Genomic DNA, 17,634 nt, shown 5'->3' with positions numbered 1-17,634 from the left:
AGCTGGGACTACAGCTGTATGCCACCATGCCCAGCTAATTTTTTGTATTTTGGTAGAGACGAGGTTTTGTTTTGTTACCCAGGCTGGTCTTGAGCTCTGCTCCAAGTGATCCACCCGCCTCAGCCTCCCAAAGTGCTGGGATTACAGCCACGAACCATAGCACCTGGCCTGTAAGCTGGTTTTTAAACAAAGTCATTATTTTTAAAAAACTACATGAGCTTATAATTAAATATTGTATTAAAATACAAAGGTACTAAATAGCTAAAGTATCATTTTTTATTCTTTTACTGTGTCCTATTCTCGCATTTGCTGTGATGTAATTTACATCTGTTCTGTCCCTCTGGTGGAAATACAATATAATGACATGCTACTGTGCCCAACTCAGCTCCCCGTTCAGTGACCTCATGTGGGCAACCTGAAATTGACAATGGTGGAAGTGTAAATACAGAAAGCAGCAAATGTAACAAATCAGGGTTTGTTTTGTTTTGTTTGTTCCAAGAGACTTTGTTATGCATTTCCCAACACACTGTCAAATATTGACCTATCCCCTGTGGGACTGGACTGGGATGAGTAGCAGTTAGACTGGTGAATGGCAGAGTGGATGGTCTGTACACTTGGAGGTAGCAAAGGGCATGAGTCAGGGCCAGCCTGAGACCTTTAGAGGACCTGGGTACTGCCCAGATGTCAAAGAAAATGAAGACTGAGGGCAGGTGCCATAGTCCACACCTATAATCCCAACACTCTGGGAGGTCGAGGTGGGAGGATCACTTGAGGCCAGGAGTTTGAGAACAGCCTGGGCAACAAAGCAAGACCCTCCTCCCCCATCTCTACAAAAGTTAAAATAGGTCACAGTGGCTCACACCTGTAATCCCAGCACTTTAAGAGGCTGATGTGGAAGGATCACTTGAGGCCAGGAGTTCAAGACAAGCCTGGGCAGCACAGCAAGACCCCATCTCCAAAATGTAAAAATATCTGTTGAATGAATGAGTGAGTGAGTAATGTTACTAGATGGAAACAAAGAATCTCCTTCTCAGGGCGTTTTTAAGGACAGATGAGAGTCCTCCTGATTTTATTTGAGGAGAGGTGAAGGTCGTCTTCATCTCCTTTGAGGTTGGTTCTCTTTGGATGAGGCAGGTGAAAGCTACGATCAAACTTCATCTTGGCCCCCAGTCATACAGGACCCCTGTATGCATCAAGTTTCCCAGAATCAAGACCCAGAATTGAGAGTTCTCCAAAGGCCCATGGGAACATAAACAACTAGGAACGAAAAAAAAAAAATGTATTGGTGCCAAACTATAGAGAAAAAAATGCAAAGTCAAGATTAATACACTTGATGAAACTCAAATCCAAGCCCCTGTGTTGTCATTTATTATTTACATATGCATTATAATGAATGTGCAGTGGGGTGCATTTCTGTATATTTAACATTTTATATAATGGGTGCCCCAAAACTAAAGGAGCTCAGGAGGCCCTTAGAATAACCTGTTTCCTGTTAGCAAACTTTCATTTCTTTTCTTTCTTTTTTTTTTTGAGATGGAGCTTTACTCTTGTTGCCAGGCTGGAGTCCAATGGCACGATCTCTGCTCACTGCAACCTGCACCTCCTGGGTTCAAGTAATTCTCTTGCCTCAGCCTCCCAAGTAGCTGGGATTACAGGTATGAGCCACCGCGCCCGGCCCTCCTTTTTTTTTTTTTTTTTTTTTTTTTTCTCCAGGCAGAGTCTAGCTCTGTCGCTCAGGCTGGTGTGCGGTGGCACAATCTCAGCTCATTGCAACCTCTCCTCCCGGGTTCAAGTGATTGTCCTGCCTCAGCCTTCCCATAGCTGGGATTATAAGCGCCCGCCACCATGCCCAACTAATTTTGGCATTTGTAGTAGAGACGGGTTTCACTGTGTTGGCCAGGCTGCTCAAACTCATGACCTCGTGATCCACCCACCTTGGCTTCCCAAAGTGCTGGGATTACAAGTATGAGCCACTGCACCCGGCCTGAGCCACTACGCCCGGCCCTTTTTTTTTTTTTTTTTAAGAGACAGGATCACTGTGTCTCCCAGGCTAAAGTGTAGTGGCACAATCATAGCTCACTGCAGCCTTGAACTCCTGGGAACACCACAATGCCTGGCTAATTTTTAAATTTTTTGCAGACACAGGGTCTCATTATGTTGCCCAGGCTGGTCTTTAACTCCTGACTTCAAGCAATCCTGCTGCTCCAGCCTCCCGAGTAGCTGAGACTACAGGTGCAAGCCACTACCCAGCTTTTTTGTTTCTGTATTATTTTGACACCCAGGCTGGAAAGCAGAGGCATGATCATAGTCACTGTAGCCTTGACCTCCTGGGCTCAAGGGATCCTCCCGCCTCAGCCTCCTCGAATAGCTGGGACTACAGGCATATACCACCACACCCAGCTAATTTTTTTAATTTTCTGTGCAGACAAGTGTCTCTCTATGTTGCCCAGGCTGGTCTTGAACTCCTGGCTTCAAGCAATCCTCCTGCTTTTGCCCCCAAAGTGCTGGGATTACAGGCATGAGCCACTACATGCAGCCAGTCTGCTGCTTCTTAGCCATGACAAGAAAGTCCTGATGAGGTAATACAGCCATCTCCTCACCCTCCTGTGTGGCCATCTCATGGTGAAGGAAGCTGTCACCCCAACAAATGGCCACAAAAGCTTGGATGGAGCTCCTTCTCAAGTAAAAGACTGTAACTAGTTTTCAGTGAGAAACTATTTTTTTTTCCCACTCTGTCGCCCAGGCTGGAGTGCAGTGGCACGATCTTGGCTCACTGCAACCTCCCCCTTCCAGGTTGAAACAATCCTTCTGCCTTAGCTGGGACTATAGGCACCCACCACTATACTCTGTTAATTTTTATATTTCTTAGTAGAGATGGGGCTTCACCATGTTGGCCAGGCTGGTCTCAAACTCCTGATCGCAGGTGATCCACCTGCCTCGGCCTCCCAAAGAGTTGGGATTACAGACATGAGCCACCATGACCAGCCAGATTTCTTTTATTATTATTATTATTATTATTATTGAGACGGTGTCTCACTCTGACACCAGGCTGGAGCTCAGTGCCACAATCTCCACTCACTGCAACCTCCACCTCCCAGTTCAAGTGATTCTTCCGCCTCAGCCTCCCGAGTAGCTGGGACTACAAGTGCGCACCACCACTCCCAGCTAATTTTTGTATTTTTTAGTAGAGATGGGGTTTCGCCATGTTGGTCAAGATGGTCTCGATCTCTTGACCTCCTGATCCGCCCGCCTCGGCCTCCCAGAGTGCTGGGATTACTGGCATAAGCCACCATGCCCGGCCCAGATTTCCTTTTTAATGGGCCAAACCCTGCTTCTGCTTCTTGAGTTTCATGATTTTCAGTGAGTTCCACGGCATCTTTTCCGTGACATCACGACTGATCCATGCAGGATCACGGCTAATAAATGGCTCTAAAACAACCTGTGAAGACATAACCTTTAAGTGTGCAAAGCACCAATCTGCAGTTCCACATGCTGCGCACACAGCTCTGAAGCCCAGGTTCCCCACAAACCCACCGTGGCTTTCTCAGAGAGGATCAGGCATATGGAACCAGAATGGAGCATAAATTTACAGCAACAGAGATGGACGAGGGAGATTAAAGCTTCATCTGTAAGGACATTCTGCGTGGCAGGAAAACAACAGTTACTGTACTTTCTGCTTTTTAGTATAATGAGAAACTCAATCGCTTTTGATAGAGTGTGGGCTCCCTCTGCTGCTTGCCGCAGACACCAGGACTCTGGGCATTTGGGGTTCCTTGGAGATCAGCACAGAGGAGTTGGCCTGAACTGGGAAGAGAAAGATGGGGCTGAGCATTGCAGAGGGACCGACTTGTTCTGCAGGCCCTGCCCCTATGGGCTTCTCAAAGTAATTGTGCTGCTGCTGCACCAAGAAGCAAGAAGTGGAAGGAGCAGAAAAACGCAAAGAAACTGTAGCACTGGCCAGATCACCTGTGTGCACAGTGGAATCATCACGGAAGCAATGAAGCTTGCCCAGAGCAGCAGGCACTCTATCGCCAGGCTGGAGTGCAGCGGTGCGATCCCGGCTCACTGCAACTTCCGTTTTCTGGTTTCAAGCAATTCTCCTGCCTCAGCCTCTGGAGTAGCTGGAACTACAGGCATGCACCACCACGCCTGGTTAATTTTTTTTTTTTTTTTGTATTTTTAGTAGAGACGGGGTTTCACCATGTTGGCCAGGATGGTCTCGATCTCCTGACCTCATGATCTGCCCGCCTTGGCCTCCCAAAGTGCTGGGATTACAGGCATGAGCCACCGCACCCGGCCCTTCCCATATCTAGTTTAAACAAATCATAGGTACCCTTACAACAGAGACCAAGGAAAACAATCAGGAATAAAAACAACCTCAAAAGAAAGAGAACTAACTCAGGAAATAAAAGAGGATGTTTAAACGTTTTCCAATTATTATTATAACAATATTTAAGAAGTTATTACATTCAAAAATCAAGAACAAGATAGTATGCAAATGGCACGATAATGTCACATAAACAGAGTAAGGAGAATAAGTAAATCAGTAAATTTAAAATGGTGCAATAGGCCGGGCGCGGTGGCTCACGCCTGTAATCCCAGCACTTTGGGAGGCCGAGGCGGGTGGATCACGAGGTCAAGAGATCGAGACCATCCTGGTCAACATGGTGAAGCCCCGTCTCTACTAAAAATACAAAAAATTAGCTGGGCATGGTGGCGCGTGCCTGTAATCCCAGCTACTCAGGAGGCTGAGGCAGGAGAATTGCCTGAACCCAGGAGGCGGAGGTTGCAGTGAGCCGAGATCGCGCCATTGCACTCCAGCCTGGGTAACAAGAGCGAAACTCCGTCTCAAAATAAATAATAATAATAAGATAAAATGGTGCAATAAGGGAACAAGAAAGTGTTCTTATAAAAATATGATGGCTTAAATAAATTGAAGAGAAAGGTCAGACGATAAAACAAAAGAAGGCATCCAAAAAGTAGGACAGAAAGACAGAGATAGAAGACATGAAAGAAAAGAAATATGAAAGATTTATCCAGGAGGTCCAGTCTACAGGTGTCCCAGATAGAGAACGATAGAAATCAAAGAGAAAAAAAGCATCAAATGGACAACAAAACAAAATTGCCCAAAAGTTAAAGATAGAAGTTTATAGATCAAAAGAATCTACCAAGCAAACAGGATGAGGGCTTTTAAAAGACCCAAACCTTTGCAAAATTTCAGAATCCTGGGAGGAAAAGGAAAGATCCTAAAACACACTAAAAAAGTACAGACCACGACCAAATTGGATATATTCCTGGAATGAAAGAACTATTCAACATACGAAAATCAATCAGTGTGGACTGGCTCAATGGCTCACATCTATAATTCCAGTACTTTGGGAGGCCAAGGCGGGCAGATCACTTGAGGTCAGGAGTTCAAGACCAGCCTGGCCTACATGGTGAAACCTCATCTCTACTAAAAATACAAAAACTTAGCCAAGTGTGGTGGCACATGCCTGTAATCCCAGCTACTTGGGAGGCTGAGGTGGGAGAATCATTTGAACCTGGGAGGTGGAGGTTGCAGTGAGCCAAGATTACGCCACTGCACTCCAGCGTGGGTGACAAAGCGAAACTCAAAAAAAAAAAAACAGAGAGAGAGAAAATCAAGCAATCAATGTAATATAAAACATTAACAGAATGAAGGGGAAAACTACATAATTATCTCAACTGATACAGAAAAAGCATGTGATGAAATTCAACATGCTTTCACGATAAAAACACTAAAAACTTAGAAACAGAAGGAAAGTACCTCAACATAATAAAAGCCATATATGAAAAAACCTCAGGGAATATCATACTCAATAGTAAAAGACTGAGTTTTTCCTCTAAGATCAGGAACAAGACAAGGAGGCCTGCTTCCACCACTTCTGTTCAACATAGTAATGAAAATCCTCACCAGAGTAATTCGGGAAGAAGAAGTAAAAGCGTCCAAATTGGAAAGGAAGAAGTAAAATGATCTCTGTTCAGAGAGGATATGATTTTATATGTAGAAAACTCTAAGGATTCCACCAAAAAACTGTTAGCACTAGTAAACAAAATTTAGCAAAGTAAGATATAAAGTCAACACACAAAAATTGCATTTTATACCCTAACATGCACAATCTCAACACACAAAAATTGCATTTTATACCCTAACATGCACAATCTAAAAATAAAAAAACTTCATTTATAATAGCATCGAAAATAATAATATACTTAGGACTTAACCAAGGAGGTGAAAGATTTGTACAATGAAAATTCCAAATTATTGCTAAAATTAAAGAAGACATAAATAAATGGAAAGACATGCCCTGCTCATGGATTAGAAAACTTAATGCTGTTAAGATGCCAATCCCACTCAAAGCAATTTACAGATTCACTTCCATCCCTACCAAAATCTAAAAGATACTTTTTGCAGAAACTAAAAATCCTATCCTGCAAATCATACAGAATCTCACGGGACTCTGAATAGCCAAAACAACTTTGAAAGAGAAGAACAAGGCTGGGTGCAGTGGCTCTTGCCTGTAATCCCAGCACTTTGGGAGGCCAAGGCAGGCAGATCACCTGAGGTCAGGAGTTTGGGACCAGCCTGGCCAACATGGTGAAACCCCATCTCTATTTAAAAAAAAAAAAAAAAAATAGTATGGCCATTTCTCAGCATAGAAATACCACATGATCCAACAATTTGTCTTTTGGGTATCTATCCAAGTGAAAGCACAGACCTGAACAGATATTTGTACACCCATGTTTATAGCTGCACTATTAATAATAGCTAAAAGGTGGAAGCAACCTAAGTGTCCATTGACAGATGAATGGATAAACAAAATGTGCTAGGTATATCCACACAATGAAATTTATTCAGCCTTAAGAGGGAAGGAAATTCTGACACATGCTACAACACGGATGAACCTTGAAGACATATGCTAGGTGAAATAAGCCAGTCTCAAAAGGACAAATAGTGTATGATTCCACATATACAAGGTACCTAGAATAGGCAAATTCATAGAAACTAGAATGAGGATAGGTGGAGACTGATTATTCCTCTCAGGCCCCTCCCACCTCCACCCATTCCGATGGGAGGCCCCTTGAACCAAACTAAATCTTTACTGGGTAGAGTTCCAGTTCAGGATGATGAAAAAGTTGTAGAGATTGATGGTGGGCACAGTGGTCCATGCCTGTAATCCCAGCACTTTAGGAGACCGAGGCAGGTGGATCATTTTAGGTCAGAAGTTCGAGACCAGCTTGACCAACATGGTGAAACCCCATCTCTACTAAAAAATAATAATTAGCCGGGAGTTGTGGTGCACGTCTGTAGTCCCAGCTACTTGTGAGACTGAGGCAGGAGAATCGCTTGAAGCCGGGAGGTGGAGGTTGCAGTGAGCCAAGACTGACAGTGACAACTGCACAGTAATTTCAATGTATTTCATGCATCTGAAAATGGTGAAAATGGTAAATTTTGTATTATGTATATTTTGTCACAATTAAAACACACAGGCCAGGTGTGGTGGCTCATGACTGTATACTAGCCCTTAGGGAGGCTGAGGCAAAAGATTGCTTGAGCTCAGGAGTTAGAGGCCAGCCTGGGCAACACAGGGAGATCCCATCTGTATTTTTTAATGTAAAAAATAACACACACACAAACAGAATCTGTATGAGTCACACGTTTAGGTAACTGAATATCCTCTCTGTCCCCAACCCCCACAAGCCAAAGGCAGAAGGGCTTTATTCCACCAAAGAGTTTACACCAGCCACAGCTGCCCACTGCAGCATCCTCCCAGGAAAAGCCGTTTTGTGTGTGGAGGAGGCAGGCGGCGAGGGTCTGTGCACATTTTTTATTTTTTATTTTAGAGACAGGGTCTGGCTCTGTCTCCCAGGCGGGAGTGCAGTGAAGTGATCACGGCTCACTGCAGCCTCGAACTACCAGGCTCCAGCGATCTCCTAACACAGCCTCCTGAGTAGCTGGGACTACAGGTGCACACCACCACGTCCCGCTAGGTTTTTAAATTTTTAGTAGAGAGAGGCTCTTGCCATATTGCCCAGGCTGGTCTCAAACTCCTGGCCTCAAATGACCCTGCCGCCTCCCGAAGCGCCAGGACTACAGGAGCCACCGGCCGACCTCTGTGTGCACCGAGGAGCCACGCAGCCACCGCTACGATCCAGCTTTAGGACATTTCCATCACCTCACTCAGCCTTCCTGTACCCCTGATTCCTCATCTATAAATAGAGATGATAAGCGCCTAGCCCTCTAGGCCGCCAGCACATTGTACCCGTAATTATTATGCTTGATGCCACATTTTTCGGCTATTAACCTTTCCAAAGTGCAGCCCCGCCCCAGCGCAGCCCGCGTCCCCCCACGCAGAGACGCAGATCACGGGTGGGAGGTGTATCTTGGAGGCCCCGCCTCCCCCGCGCGCCCGCGCTCGGCCGCCTGAGATCTGGGAATCGGGCCTCTCCCGGCGCCCTGGCAGCGGCGCGGGGCGTTGCTCCGGGCTGGATTGGTGACGCCTGGGCCCCGCGGGCGCCTGCGCAGTGGTCAGACCGCGCTCGCGCCGAGGGTCTGCTGAGTGACCGCGGCTGCTCCACCGCGGACGCCGCGCCATGGCGGAAGAGGAGCTGGAGGCGCTGAGGAGGCAGAGGCTGGCCGAGCTACAGGCCAAGCACGGGGTGAGCGCGCCGGCCCCCGCAAGGCACGGCCCCCGCGGGGCGCTGCCCTCTCCCAGGGTGGAGGGCGCGGCTCGGGGCGGTGGCTCTGGGCGCCTCCCCAGGGACCCGGGTCCCCGACGCTGCCCCGGCGGCCTCGTGGCCGGCTCCGAGGTGTCCTCGCCGCTTTCCCGGTCGCGAGGAGCCTGGGAGGCCGGCAGCGGGGGCCGCCACGTGCGGGACCTGCACGGGCGTGAGGGTGTGGGGTTTCCCGGCCCGGAGCAGGCTCGTCCTGCCCGGCCTGACTCCAAGCACAGTCTCTGCTTTTGGAGCCAGCAGCAGCCGGGCCGAATTCAGTTGTTCTGACCCAAGTTTAGCCGACAGGCGTTGAGGGTCGCTGTGTTCCCGGTGCCGAGAGCGCGGTGGGGTCTGAGGAACGCTAGTCCCGCCAGGATGACAGGCCGGGAGGGGCCGCCCGGTGGGACGTTTCTGATAAAGAAAGCGACGGGGACTTTAGGGACGGGGGGCTTGGTCTCGCAGGACGCGTCTTTGAATTATCGGCGGCCTTAAAATCGAGGCCCATTTTATTTTCCAGAAATTATTTCTACACGTAAAACACGGTTTCGCAATTCAGGGAATTCCCCTCGCCGGGGTGCTCTGTACTCTAAAGCGTTTTGTGAGACTGTGATTTTAGACGCTCATCAAAACATTGTAAGTGGGAACTAGTTCATTGATTTCTGTGAGGCCCAGTTTCTTAATTATTTGGGGAGTTTCTACCACTGCAAGAGACTGTTATGTATCGGAAACAACACAACCGTTCCTTCCCCCACCCCCTGTGAAATTTCTCTATTAAATTTATTTTTTTTTTTCTCCAGGATCCTGGTGATGCGGCACAACAGGAAGCAAAGCACAGGTATGGGCTGGAAACCAGAACTTTTTGAAGGTGGTTTCACCAAATGGGTTTCTTTTGCGTTCGCTATTTTAAACAGGTGACTCTTACTTTTTTGTTTTGGCTGGAATGGTGATTTGGCTAAAATCATTCGCAGGGTATCTTCATTATTGTTAGTTAAGTAAACACGTGTGCAGCGCCACATCACAGCTTGTATTGCAATTACTGGTTGATGTTTCTCTGCTAAACTGTGAGTACCTTAAAATGAGCCTGATAATAGGCAGCTGTGGCAGTTTTCTCGATTGTGGGAGTGACATGAGTCTAGTGCCTCACCTAGCCTGCCTCACTATTCTGTTTTACCCCAACACAGGGCAGAGCACCTGAGACAGATGCAGGTAATTGATTCGGTGGCAGGTTTATTGAATGAGTATGTGATTACCCTATCATGCTATCATTTTTTTAATTGTTGAAATTTCACCATTTCAGCCATTTTTAAGTGTGCTCTTCAGCAGTGTTCACACTCTAGAATGTTTTCCTCTTGCAAAACTGAAACTCTGTAGCTACGGGAGAATTCTCCATTTCCCGTTCCCCACCTCCTACCACCTTCTAACTCCTCTCCAGCAAATATTGAGAGGCACCTGTTCTGGGCCAGGCACAGTGCTGGGTCTGCAGAAATAGGCAAGGCAGGGGAGGGTTCAGGAGAAGGCAGATGGTAAGAAGCATCTGGAGTAGTGATAGGAAGGAAATACAACGACCTGAATTTCAATGATTCTACTGTGTGCATCTTTTCATTTTCATGTATCTAAAATCAGGATGCCTTTCATAATGTATCGCTCTTGCCCCAGATTCTTCCAGCGGGGATTTACTTTTGCCTCTGCCATCACTTGAGTACATGTCTAATCTGAGACCACTGAAAGTTAAATTCTCTGCCTGAGGTTTTTTCCTGCCTCCTCCCCAGTAGTGTGAATTCAGACGGCAACCCTGTAAGACTGAACTTTTTTTTTTTTCCTTTCCGTCAGGACCAGATGCATGCAAGCTTTTGTACTGCCCCTTACTTTGTGGCAGATTTATTTCTTCTTTACCTTGTACTGAGAATGTTGCTCTTTGATACCCCAGTGGTGGAATCAGAACTCACTGAAGCCTCAAACTCTTCTTGGGCTCAAGTGATCCTCCCAGCTCAGCCTTCCGAGTAGCTGAGACTACAGACGCGCACCACCATGCCTGGCTAATTGTTTTAAACTGCTCTTTTAGAGATGGGCGTCTCACTATGTCACCTAGGCTGGTCTCAAACTCTTGGCTTCAAGTGATCCTCCCGCCTCAGCCTCCTAAGATACCCCAGTTTTGAGTGGAGGTCCCTATTAGACCTCTCATTTATAGTTATTTTTTTTTCTTTTTTTAGAGATATATAAAACTATGGTGCATCTTACAATTGATAGCATCTTAGGGTTATGTGATAATAGTTTGTGGCAGGTCAGGTGCGGTGACTGAAGCCTGTAGACCCAGCTACTTAGGAGGCCAAGGAATTTGAGTTGATCCTAGCTGCAGTGAGCTGTGATTGCACCACTGCACTCCCGCATGAACAACAGAGTGAGATCCCCATCTTTGTTTTTTTTGAGAGATGGAGTCTTTCTCTGTCACCCAGGCTGGAGTGCAGTGGCGCAGTCTTGGTTCATTGCAACCTCCACCTCTGAAGTTCAAGCGATTCTCCTGCCTTAGCCTACCAAGTAGCTGGGATTATAGGCGAACAGGCACCCACCACCATGCCCAGCTAATTTTTGTATTTTTAGTAGAGACGGGATTTCACCATGTTGGCCAGGCTGGTCTTGAACTCCTTACCCCAAGCGATCCGCCTACCTTGGCCTCCCGAAGTGCTGAGATTATAGGCGTGAGCCACCACACCCAGCCTAGAGCCCATCTCTTAAAAAAGTTTGTGGCAGGGCTGAAATATTCAAACCATAAAGAAGTGGCCTATGGACATGAGCTTTAAGCCACATTCCGTGAACCCAAGGGCCTCTGAGCTGGGAGTGGATAGTGGGCACAGCCAGCCCCAGCTCTCCCTCCGTTCAGCCAAAGCATCTGTGCTCATTTGTTTTTAGATTCCTTAAAGGACTTCATTTGAAAGAAACTTGAAATCCATGGGACCACTGTCCTGTGAACATGTACTACTTTCTATTTGGGTAGGTGGGAAGAAGCAAGGATAGTTGCAAAGTTATAATTTCATTCTCCTTTCCCACCCAGAAAAATAGAACAAAACATGAACTCCGGTTGTAGCTTGCCAGTTAACCTATGTCTCTTGAGTATAGCCTCCTGGATCTCAGCTTTATCTCTAAGAAAATTACATAGAGTAGTCACATGGTCCTTTTAATTGCCTGAAATCCCACTATAAATTTCTAGCACCTGTCACGCGATAGTACTTAAGAAATGTTGGTGATAGTGTTTGAACTGAGACTCCACTCTGATGAAAACTGTAAAGCTCACCTTCCAGCCTGGTAGGGTGTCACCTGTGTAATATAAAGCTGATTCTTTAAGGGCAAAAGTAGATTCTACTGGAATGTAGCTACAGCCTGGTATACAGCAACTACCATAACACAGCGGTACGCCGCAGGGCCCATGTGGAGACACATACTGGATGAGTTCTTTTTTGTATGTTCCATAGGAATGCCGACAGCTTTGTTCTAATTGTGCTTGACCTATGTTTTTGTTGTAGGGAAGCAGAAATGAGAAACAGTATCTTAGCCCAAGTACTGGATCAGTCAGCCCGGGCCAGGTGTAAGCATCTTTGATTTTATTTCCATAAAGTTGGCTTGAGTTAGTTGAATGGGGTGATTATATGCCATAATCACTATCTCTAGATTAGGCTGAAAACACTAGAGATTCGTAGGAAGTGTGAAGTTTATAAACTTCACACAGAGAAACTGTACTTTAATCCCTATTAAAAGGACCAGTCACTTCTCTTACCAAGATGTTCTCTAGGTATGTATTAGGTAAGATTTATAGGAAACAACTCCTAGGGCCAATCACAAAATGTTGCTGGTAGTTGACATGGGTGATGGGGACTAGGGGCTTTTGGTAGGTATTGTCAGTTTTGGTTGTTCAGAGTTAATCATAAAAACGAAAATCTGCAGAAAGAAAATAAAATGAGCCAATCAGAATGAATTGGTATCGTCTGTATTTCAACTGGAGGCTTCCAGTTTGAGTGTAGAAAAGGCAGCCAGTTGGATCACCACCATTATGTATGTGTAATAGATAAACCACTTTCCAGAGGGCAGTCGTGTATTTTAAGAAACAGGAAGCTTGGTGCTTAGAATCTGAGAACCCAAGTTTAATCTTGGCTGGGCCACTACCCCCATGTGGCCATGTGGAGATTGGCATAGCTGAACTTCAGTTTTATCATTTTTAAGAGGTGTAACAATACTGTCTCGCCCTACCTACTTTACTGGTTGAGAGACAAGCTTGTGAAGTGCTTTGGAAGTAGTGCATCGTTTTCAGGTATAATAAATGTAAGTGCATTTGATTTTACTGGCTTCTTTGCATATGTATTTTTTCTTTTTAGTAAGTAACTTGGCACTTGTAAAGCCTGAAAAAACTAAAGCAGTAGAGAATTACCTTATACAGATGGCAAGATATGGACAAATAAGCGAGAAGGTAAGCTTAGACTGCCTTGAGGATCTTAACCTACTGTTACCTCTTTTATGAAAACATGGCTTCAGAAGGTCAGCTTCATCTTCACTGGATTACAGAATTCTTGCTGACTCTTAGAAGAAATTGTTGCAGGAGAGAATAGTCATACCTACCATAAAAGAGAATTACCTTTCCTAAATTCCTCTGCTTCCTTCCTTTCCTGATGTTGCTTTGGAACCTTGTTGGTGTCTGTGTGACCCAATGACTGTACGGTCAGCTAGCTTCAATTGCTATACTGGAAACAAGGTTTATCAGTAACGCCAAATAAAATACTACCAGTGTAAGTAGAAATCAGGTGTGTTTTGCAGATGAGAATGTGCTAAGATCCCTTGGTTATGTTCTGGGTGTTGCTGTGATGCCTTGAGGGGTATGTTCCAGCAAACCTGACCTTTGAGATCCAGAGGAGCCCCACCTGCCCTGAGAAGCCCCCACCACGGCCTACCCGAATCAGTCCTGTCCCCTAAACCCCTCACACTTGTATATATTTTTACTAGAGATGAATGCATGTATCAGTTGTGGGAGAGCTGGTTGGGTTGATCTTTTTTGAGTGTGACTTAACCTCCTTCAAGGAGATGTTTAAGCTTCTCAGGCAGAAGTGGTGTGTCTGTATTCCTGACATCAAACACAGTGGTATATGTGGTTGTCACTCTGTGCTAGTGATAATAAAAGTGTTCTTAAATATCTGTTAGCTTTCAGTTTTCCTCAGAAAGCAACTTTATGGATACTCCCCCCTCCTTCTCAAATGAGGAATAGCAGAGCAAATTTTATTTGGAACTTAAACCAAAAGTTATAACCAATAGTTTCAACCTCCTGCCCCACCACTCCTTCCGTCCTGAGCTCTTTCCCTACACTGCAAAAAGACTACAAAGTGATTCCACCTGCAGAGGTAAAATATTTGTTTAAAGTACTGTTTTGTTTTGTTTTTTATCTTTTCTGGTTCTCCTAGGTATCAGAACAAGGTTTAATAGAAATCCTTAAAAAAGTAAGCCAGCAAACAGAAAAGACAACAACAGTGAAAGTAAGTGTCCCCAGATGCTCGTGGCAAATGAAAAGATGGATCCTCTAAGATTAATGTTGAATATACATCTGCCACAACGTATTTTTTAGCCCAGGGACATTTTCATTTTGTAACACGTGAAAGTTTGGGGAGAAAGGCTGAAACTATTGGGGGAGGGTTCCAGTTTTTTAAAAGCTCTTGACTCCATTCCCATCCTTTTAGTTCACATTAAGTTGCTTTAAAGACAGAAACGTCTTGCTAAAATAGGTAGAAATTTTCTTTTCTTGGAAAATTTGAGTTATGCTTTTAGAAATGTTCTGACACTCATTTAATTTTCCCCCTAGTTCAACAGAAGAAAGGTAATGGACTCTGATGAAGATGACGATTATTGAACTAAAAGTGCTTACAGACTAGAACTTAACAGAACAATTCTAGGACAGAAGTTAAGATCTGATTATTTACTTTGTTTATTGTCTATAGGCCTTTAAAAAAATAAACTTGTTATGCAAAATAAAACATTTGGGTAAGTTGTTTTAGTATCATAGCCAAGTGGCCAGATCTGTGTTTTGAATTTTTCCCCTTCCTACCAGAAGCTTTTAACCACGTGTACCAGCATGAATATATCCTTTGCAAAGGTGCCATGAGTATTAAATAGCGAAAGTGTCCGTTTGTCCATGGTGGAAACAGCTGCTTCAGCACTCTTCAGGAAGAAAAACATAGCAGCCACCAGTAATGGGGGAATTAAAACCCGTGGATCGGACTAAATCTGGTTCAACATCTGAGCACGTCTAATATTCTAAGACCTAGGTTCTGAAAGCAGGTAAGCTGTTTCTCTTCCTGCAGATAGTACTTCCACTTAATGTAAGAAAGTTCCTAGCCTTGCCAGGCGCAGTGGCTCATACCTGTAATCCCAGCACTTTGGGAGGCTGAGGCTGATGGGTCATTTAAGGTTGGGAGTTCGAGACCAGCCTAGCCAACATGGTGAAACCCCATCTCTAGTAAAAATATAAAACCAAGCTGGGTGTGGTGGCACATACCTGTAACCCCAGCTACTCGGGAGGCTGAGGCAGAACAATCATTTGAACCCGGGAGGCAGAGGTTGCAGTGAGTCAAGACCGCACCACTGTATTCTAGCCTGGGTGACTCCATCTCAAAAAAAAAAATACCTCCTAGCTTTGATCTTATTTATAATCCACAGGCAATGAAATTAACCATACCACTCCCAAAATAACTGTAGAGTGATATGACTGAAAAGTAATGACCAAAATAGACATGCTGGTAATACTACTTCAGTAATATGTTTGTAAGAGAAATGACTTCTAATGATTTGAAGTCCAGCTGAGACAGTTCAGCATTTAAACATTTCGGTAACATCACTGATAGTGTTGCAGGTGACTTAAAGCAAATGTTCTCTCTTATGTTGTGCTTTCTTTCCACTAGGTTATGAAAACCTGCACTCATAAATTACTGTTTTCAGAGACGGAGACTTGCTGTGTTGCTGAGGCTGGCCTCAAACTCCTGAGCTCAAGTGATCCTCCCACCTCAGCCTCCCACGTGGCTGAAATTGTAGGTACAAGCCACTGCTCATATATTCAAATCATAAACTTAACCATCAGCCAGCTGTTTGGTGTAACTTTTTAAATGTCTTAGTCCTGTGAGAACCAGTGCAGGAGTAAATTGATAACATTTAACAAGGTGAATGGGACTAGTAGAAAAGTGAAGGGAAATGTGGTTTGCAAACCGCAGTCTCTGCGTTAGCCAGCATATTACTGATACATGTTTAAACTGGACATTCTACTGTATTTGAAATTTGCATTTATTGTCAGTGAAGAAAGTGTTAGAATAATATGTAACATTCTAAATAGGTAGAACCATTAAGAATATCAACATTTTTTTAAAGGAACAGTGATAAGATGAAATCTGGTTAAGAATTTTTTGTCAGGGTAAACTGGTAATTTAAAAAGACAAATTTGGTCAGGAATTTTGAAAAAATCCCAATTACAGGTAAATTTTGCTGTAGGCTTCATTTACATAAAAATGCTAGGGGGATGTGAGCCAGTTCTCTCCAAGTTCTGTTCTGCGCTCTCTCTCGCAGAATAACCACTGTCCTAATGGCAGATACTCAGTGTGTTTAAAGATGGTCAGATTCTTGTCTTTCAGACACCTGAGAATGAAAAGTGGTTCTGTACACAAGGGGAGAGAGGAGAGAGGCTCCTGGCAGCAGCAAGAGGCTGGAGTACATTTAGGGAGCGGAGAGTGGTTGTTCTAAACTTATTTAAATCAGTGAATTTGCACTACTTTGAATTCAGAACTTTTCTTCACAAAATGGGAATTAGGGCATTAACAGTTTCTAAACTGTCATGTCAAGTTTTGAGTAGCAGTTGGAAAAAACACACCTTTTTTTTTTTTTTTTTTTTTTTTTTTAATAATCGAGGGAGTCACTTTAAGATGGAAAATAGCCCAAGAAGAAACACAGCATTTACATCTCCAGGGGAAGGGTATGCCAAGCTTGCGGCTGCCACTGCCAACCAGGCCTTGATCTTGGCTGTGAGATCCCTTGCAAACAAGTCCCCTTATTTTTCCGAACCTGTTTCCTCATTTGACAATTCTACCATCCAGGGCAATTGTTTAAATGGGTATATATAAAAATATTTTTGGCCAGACGTGGTGGCTCACGCCTGCAATCCCAGCACTTTGGGAGGCCGAGGTGGGTGGATTACTTGAGGTCAGGAGTTTGAAATCAGCCTGGCCAACATGCTGAAACCCCACCTCTACCAAAAATACAAAAATTAGCCAGGCATGATGGTAGGTGCCTGTAATCCCAGCTAGTCTGGAGGCTGAGGCAGAAGAATTCCTTGAACCTGGGAGGAGGTGACTACAGTGAGCCAAGGTTGTGCAACTGCACTCCAGCCTGGGCGACAGAGTAAGACCATCTCAAAGTTTTCAAAATACTGCACCACCCCAAAACATTAGGTGGTATCAAATGTATTTGTATCTTGAAAAATACCTGTGCTGATAAACTCTATAGGATGTATTATTTTCTTAATTGGGATGGTATAGAACCACAGCAGCTTTAGTCAATAAGGTGGTTTTACTGAAAAGGGGGAAAAATCAGAACAAAGAAATTAGCAAAGCAACAGGTCTCATTTCCTGTTTGGGGTAGGAAGCTATGGTCATTTTATTCTTCTGATTTTCAAAGAAAAAATTTTTGTGGGCCCTGAGCACCGTGCCTACTGGATTAAGTCATCCTTGGTCAGATAGAGGGATAATGATCTAAGTGATCAAGTTCCCATGTTTCAATCTCACATCTATAACCAAAAAATGTATGTCCATTCAGTGGGGACCATTTTTTCTACACATAAAGCACATGTTTACAGCAGAGGCAGAGAAACATACACAGCCAAACAAC

At 44.6% G+C, this 17,634-nt stretch overlaps 2 protein-coding genes across 4 annotated transcripts in view; both read left to right on the top strand.

Moving 5' to 3' along the window:
- Positions 1–12,278, top strand: part of DPY19L3 (dpy-19 like C-mannosyltransferase 3) — a 144,251-nt gene extending 131,973 nt beyond the window's left edge. For all 3 annotated transcript variants that reach the window (XR_010344302.1, XR_002477786.2, XR_010344301.1), the window contains 3 exons: positions 1,534–1,655; positions 9,534–9,571; positions 12,255–12,278. The gene's annotated coding sequence lies outside the window, so the exon portion shown is untranslated. The remainder of the gene's footprint in view (positions 1–1,533; positions 1,656–9,533; positions 9,572–12,254) is intronic.
- On the top strand, positions 8,547–14,769 carry PDCD5 (programmed cell death 5). The gene is made up of 6 exons (XM_012448443.3): positions 8,547–8,682; positions 9,534–9,571; positions 12,255–12,316; positions 13,101–13,192; positions 14,175–14,246; positions 14,570–14,769. The coding sequence occupies exons 1-6, from the start codon at positions 8,617–8,619 to the stop codon at positions 14,615–14,617; spliced, it is 378 nt and encodes a 125-aa protein (XP_012303866.1). The 5' UTR covers positions 8,547–8,616; the 3' UTR covers positions 14,618–14,769.
- The last annotated feature ends 2,865 nt before the right edge of the window (positions 14,770–17,634 follow it).

Source organism: Aotus nancymaae, unplaced genomic scaffold (assembly GCF_030222135.1).
Source record: "Aotus nancymaae isolate 86718 unplaced genomic scaffold, 86718_ANA_hifiasm-v0.15.2.pri h1tg000028l, whole genome shotgun sequence".
Classification (NCBI taxonomy): domain Eukaryota; kingdom Metazoa; phylum Chordata; class Mammalia; order Primates; family Aotidae; genus Aotus; species Aotus nancymaae.
The sequence above is the reverse complement of the archived record's forward strand: the minus strand, read 5'-3'. Positions and strand labels throughout refer to the sequence as shown.

Bases quoted from the DNA above. Each gene is read 5' to 3' on its own strand.
- PDCD5 (XM_012448443.3), top strand. From the start codon at position 8,617: ATGGCGGAAGAGGAGCTGGAGGCGCTGAGGAGGCAGAGGCTGGCCGAG. The intron at 8,683-9,533 runs GTGAGCGCGCCG...TTTTTTCTCCAG, and splicing joins AGCTACAGGCCAAGCACGGG to GATCCTGGTGATGCGGCACA. The intron at 13,193-14,174 runs GTAAGCTTAGAC...TGGTTCTCCTAG, and splicing joins ATGGACAAATAAGCGAGAAG to GTATCAGAACAAGGTTTAAT.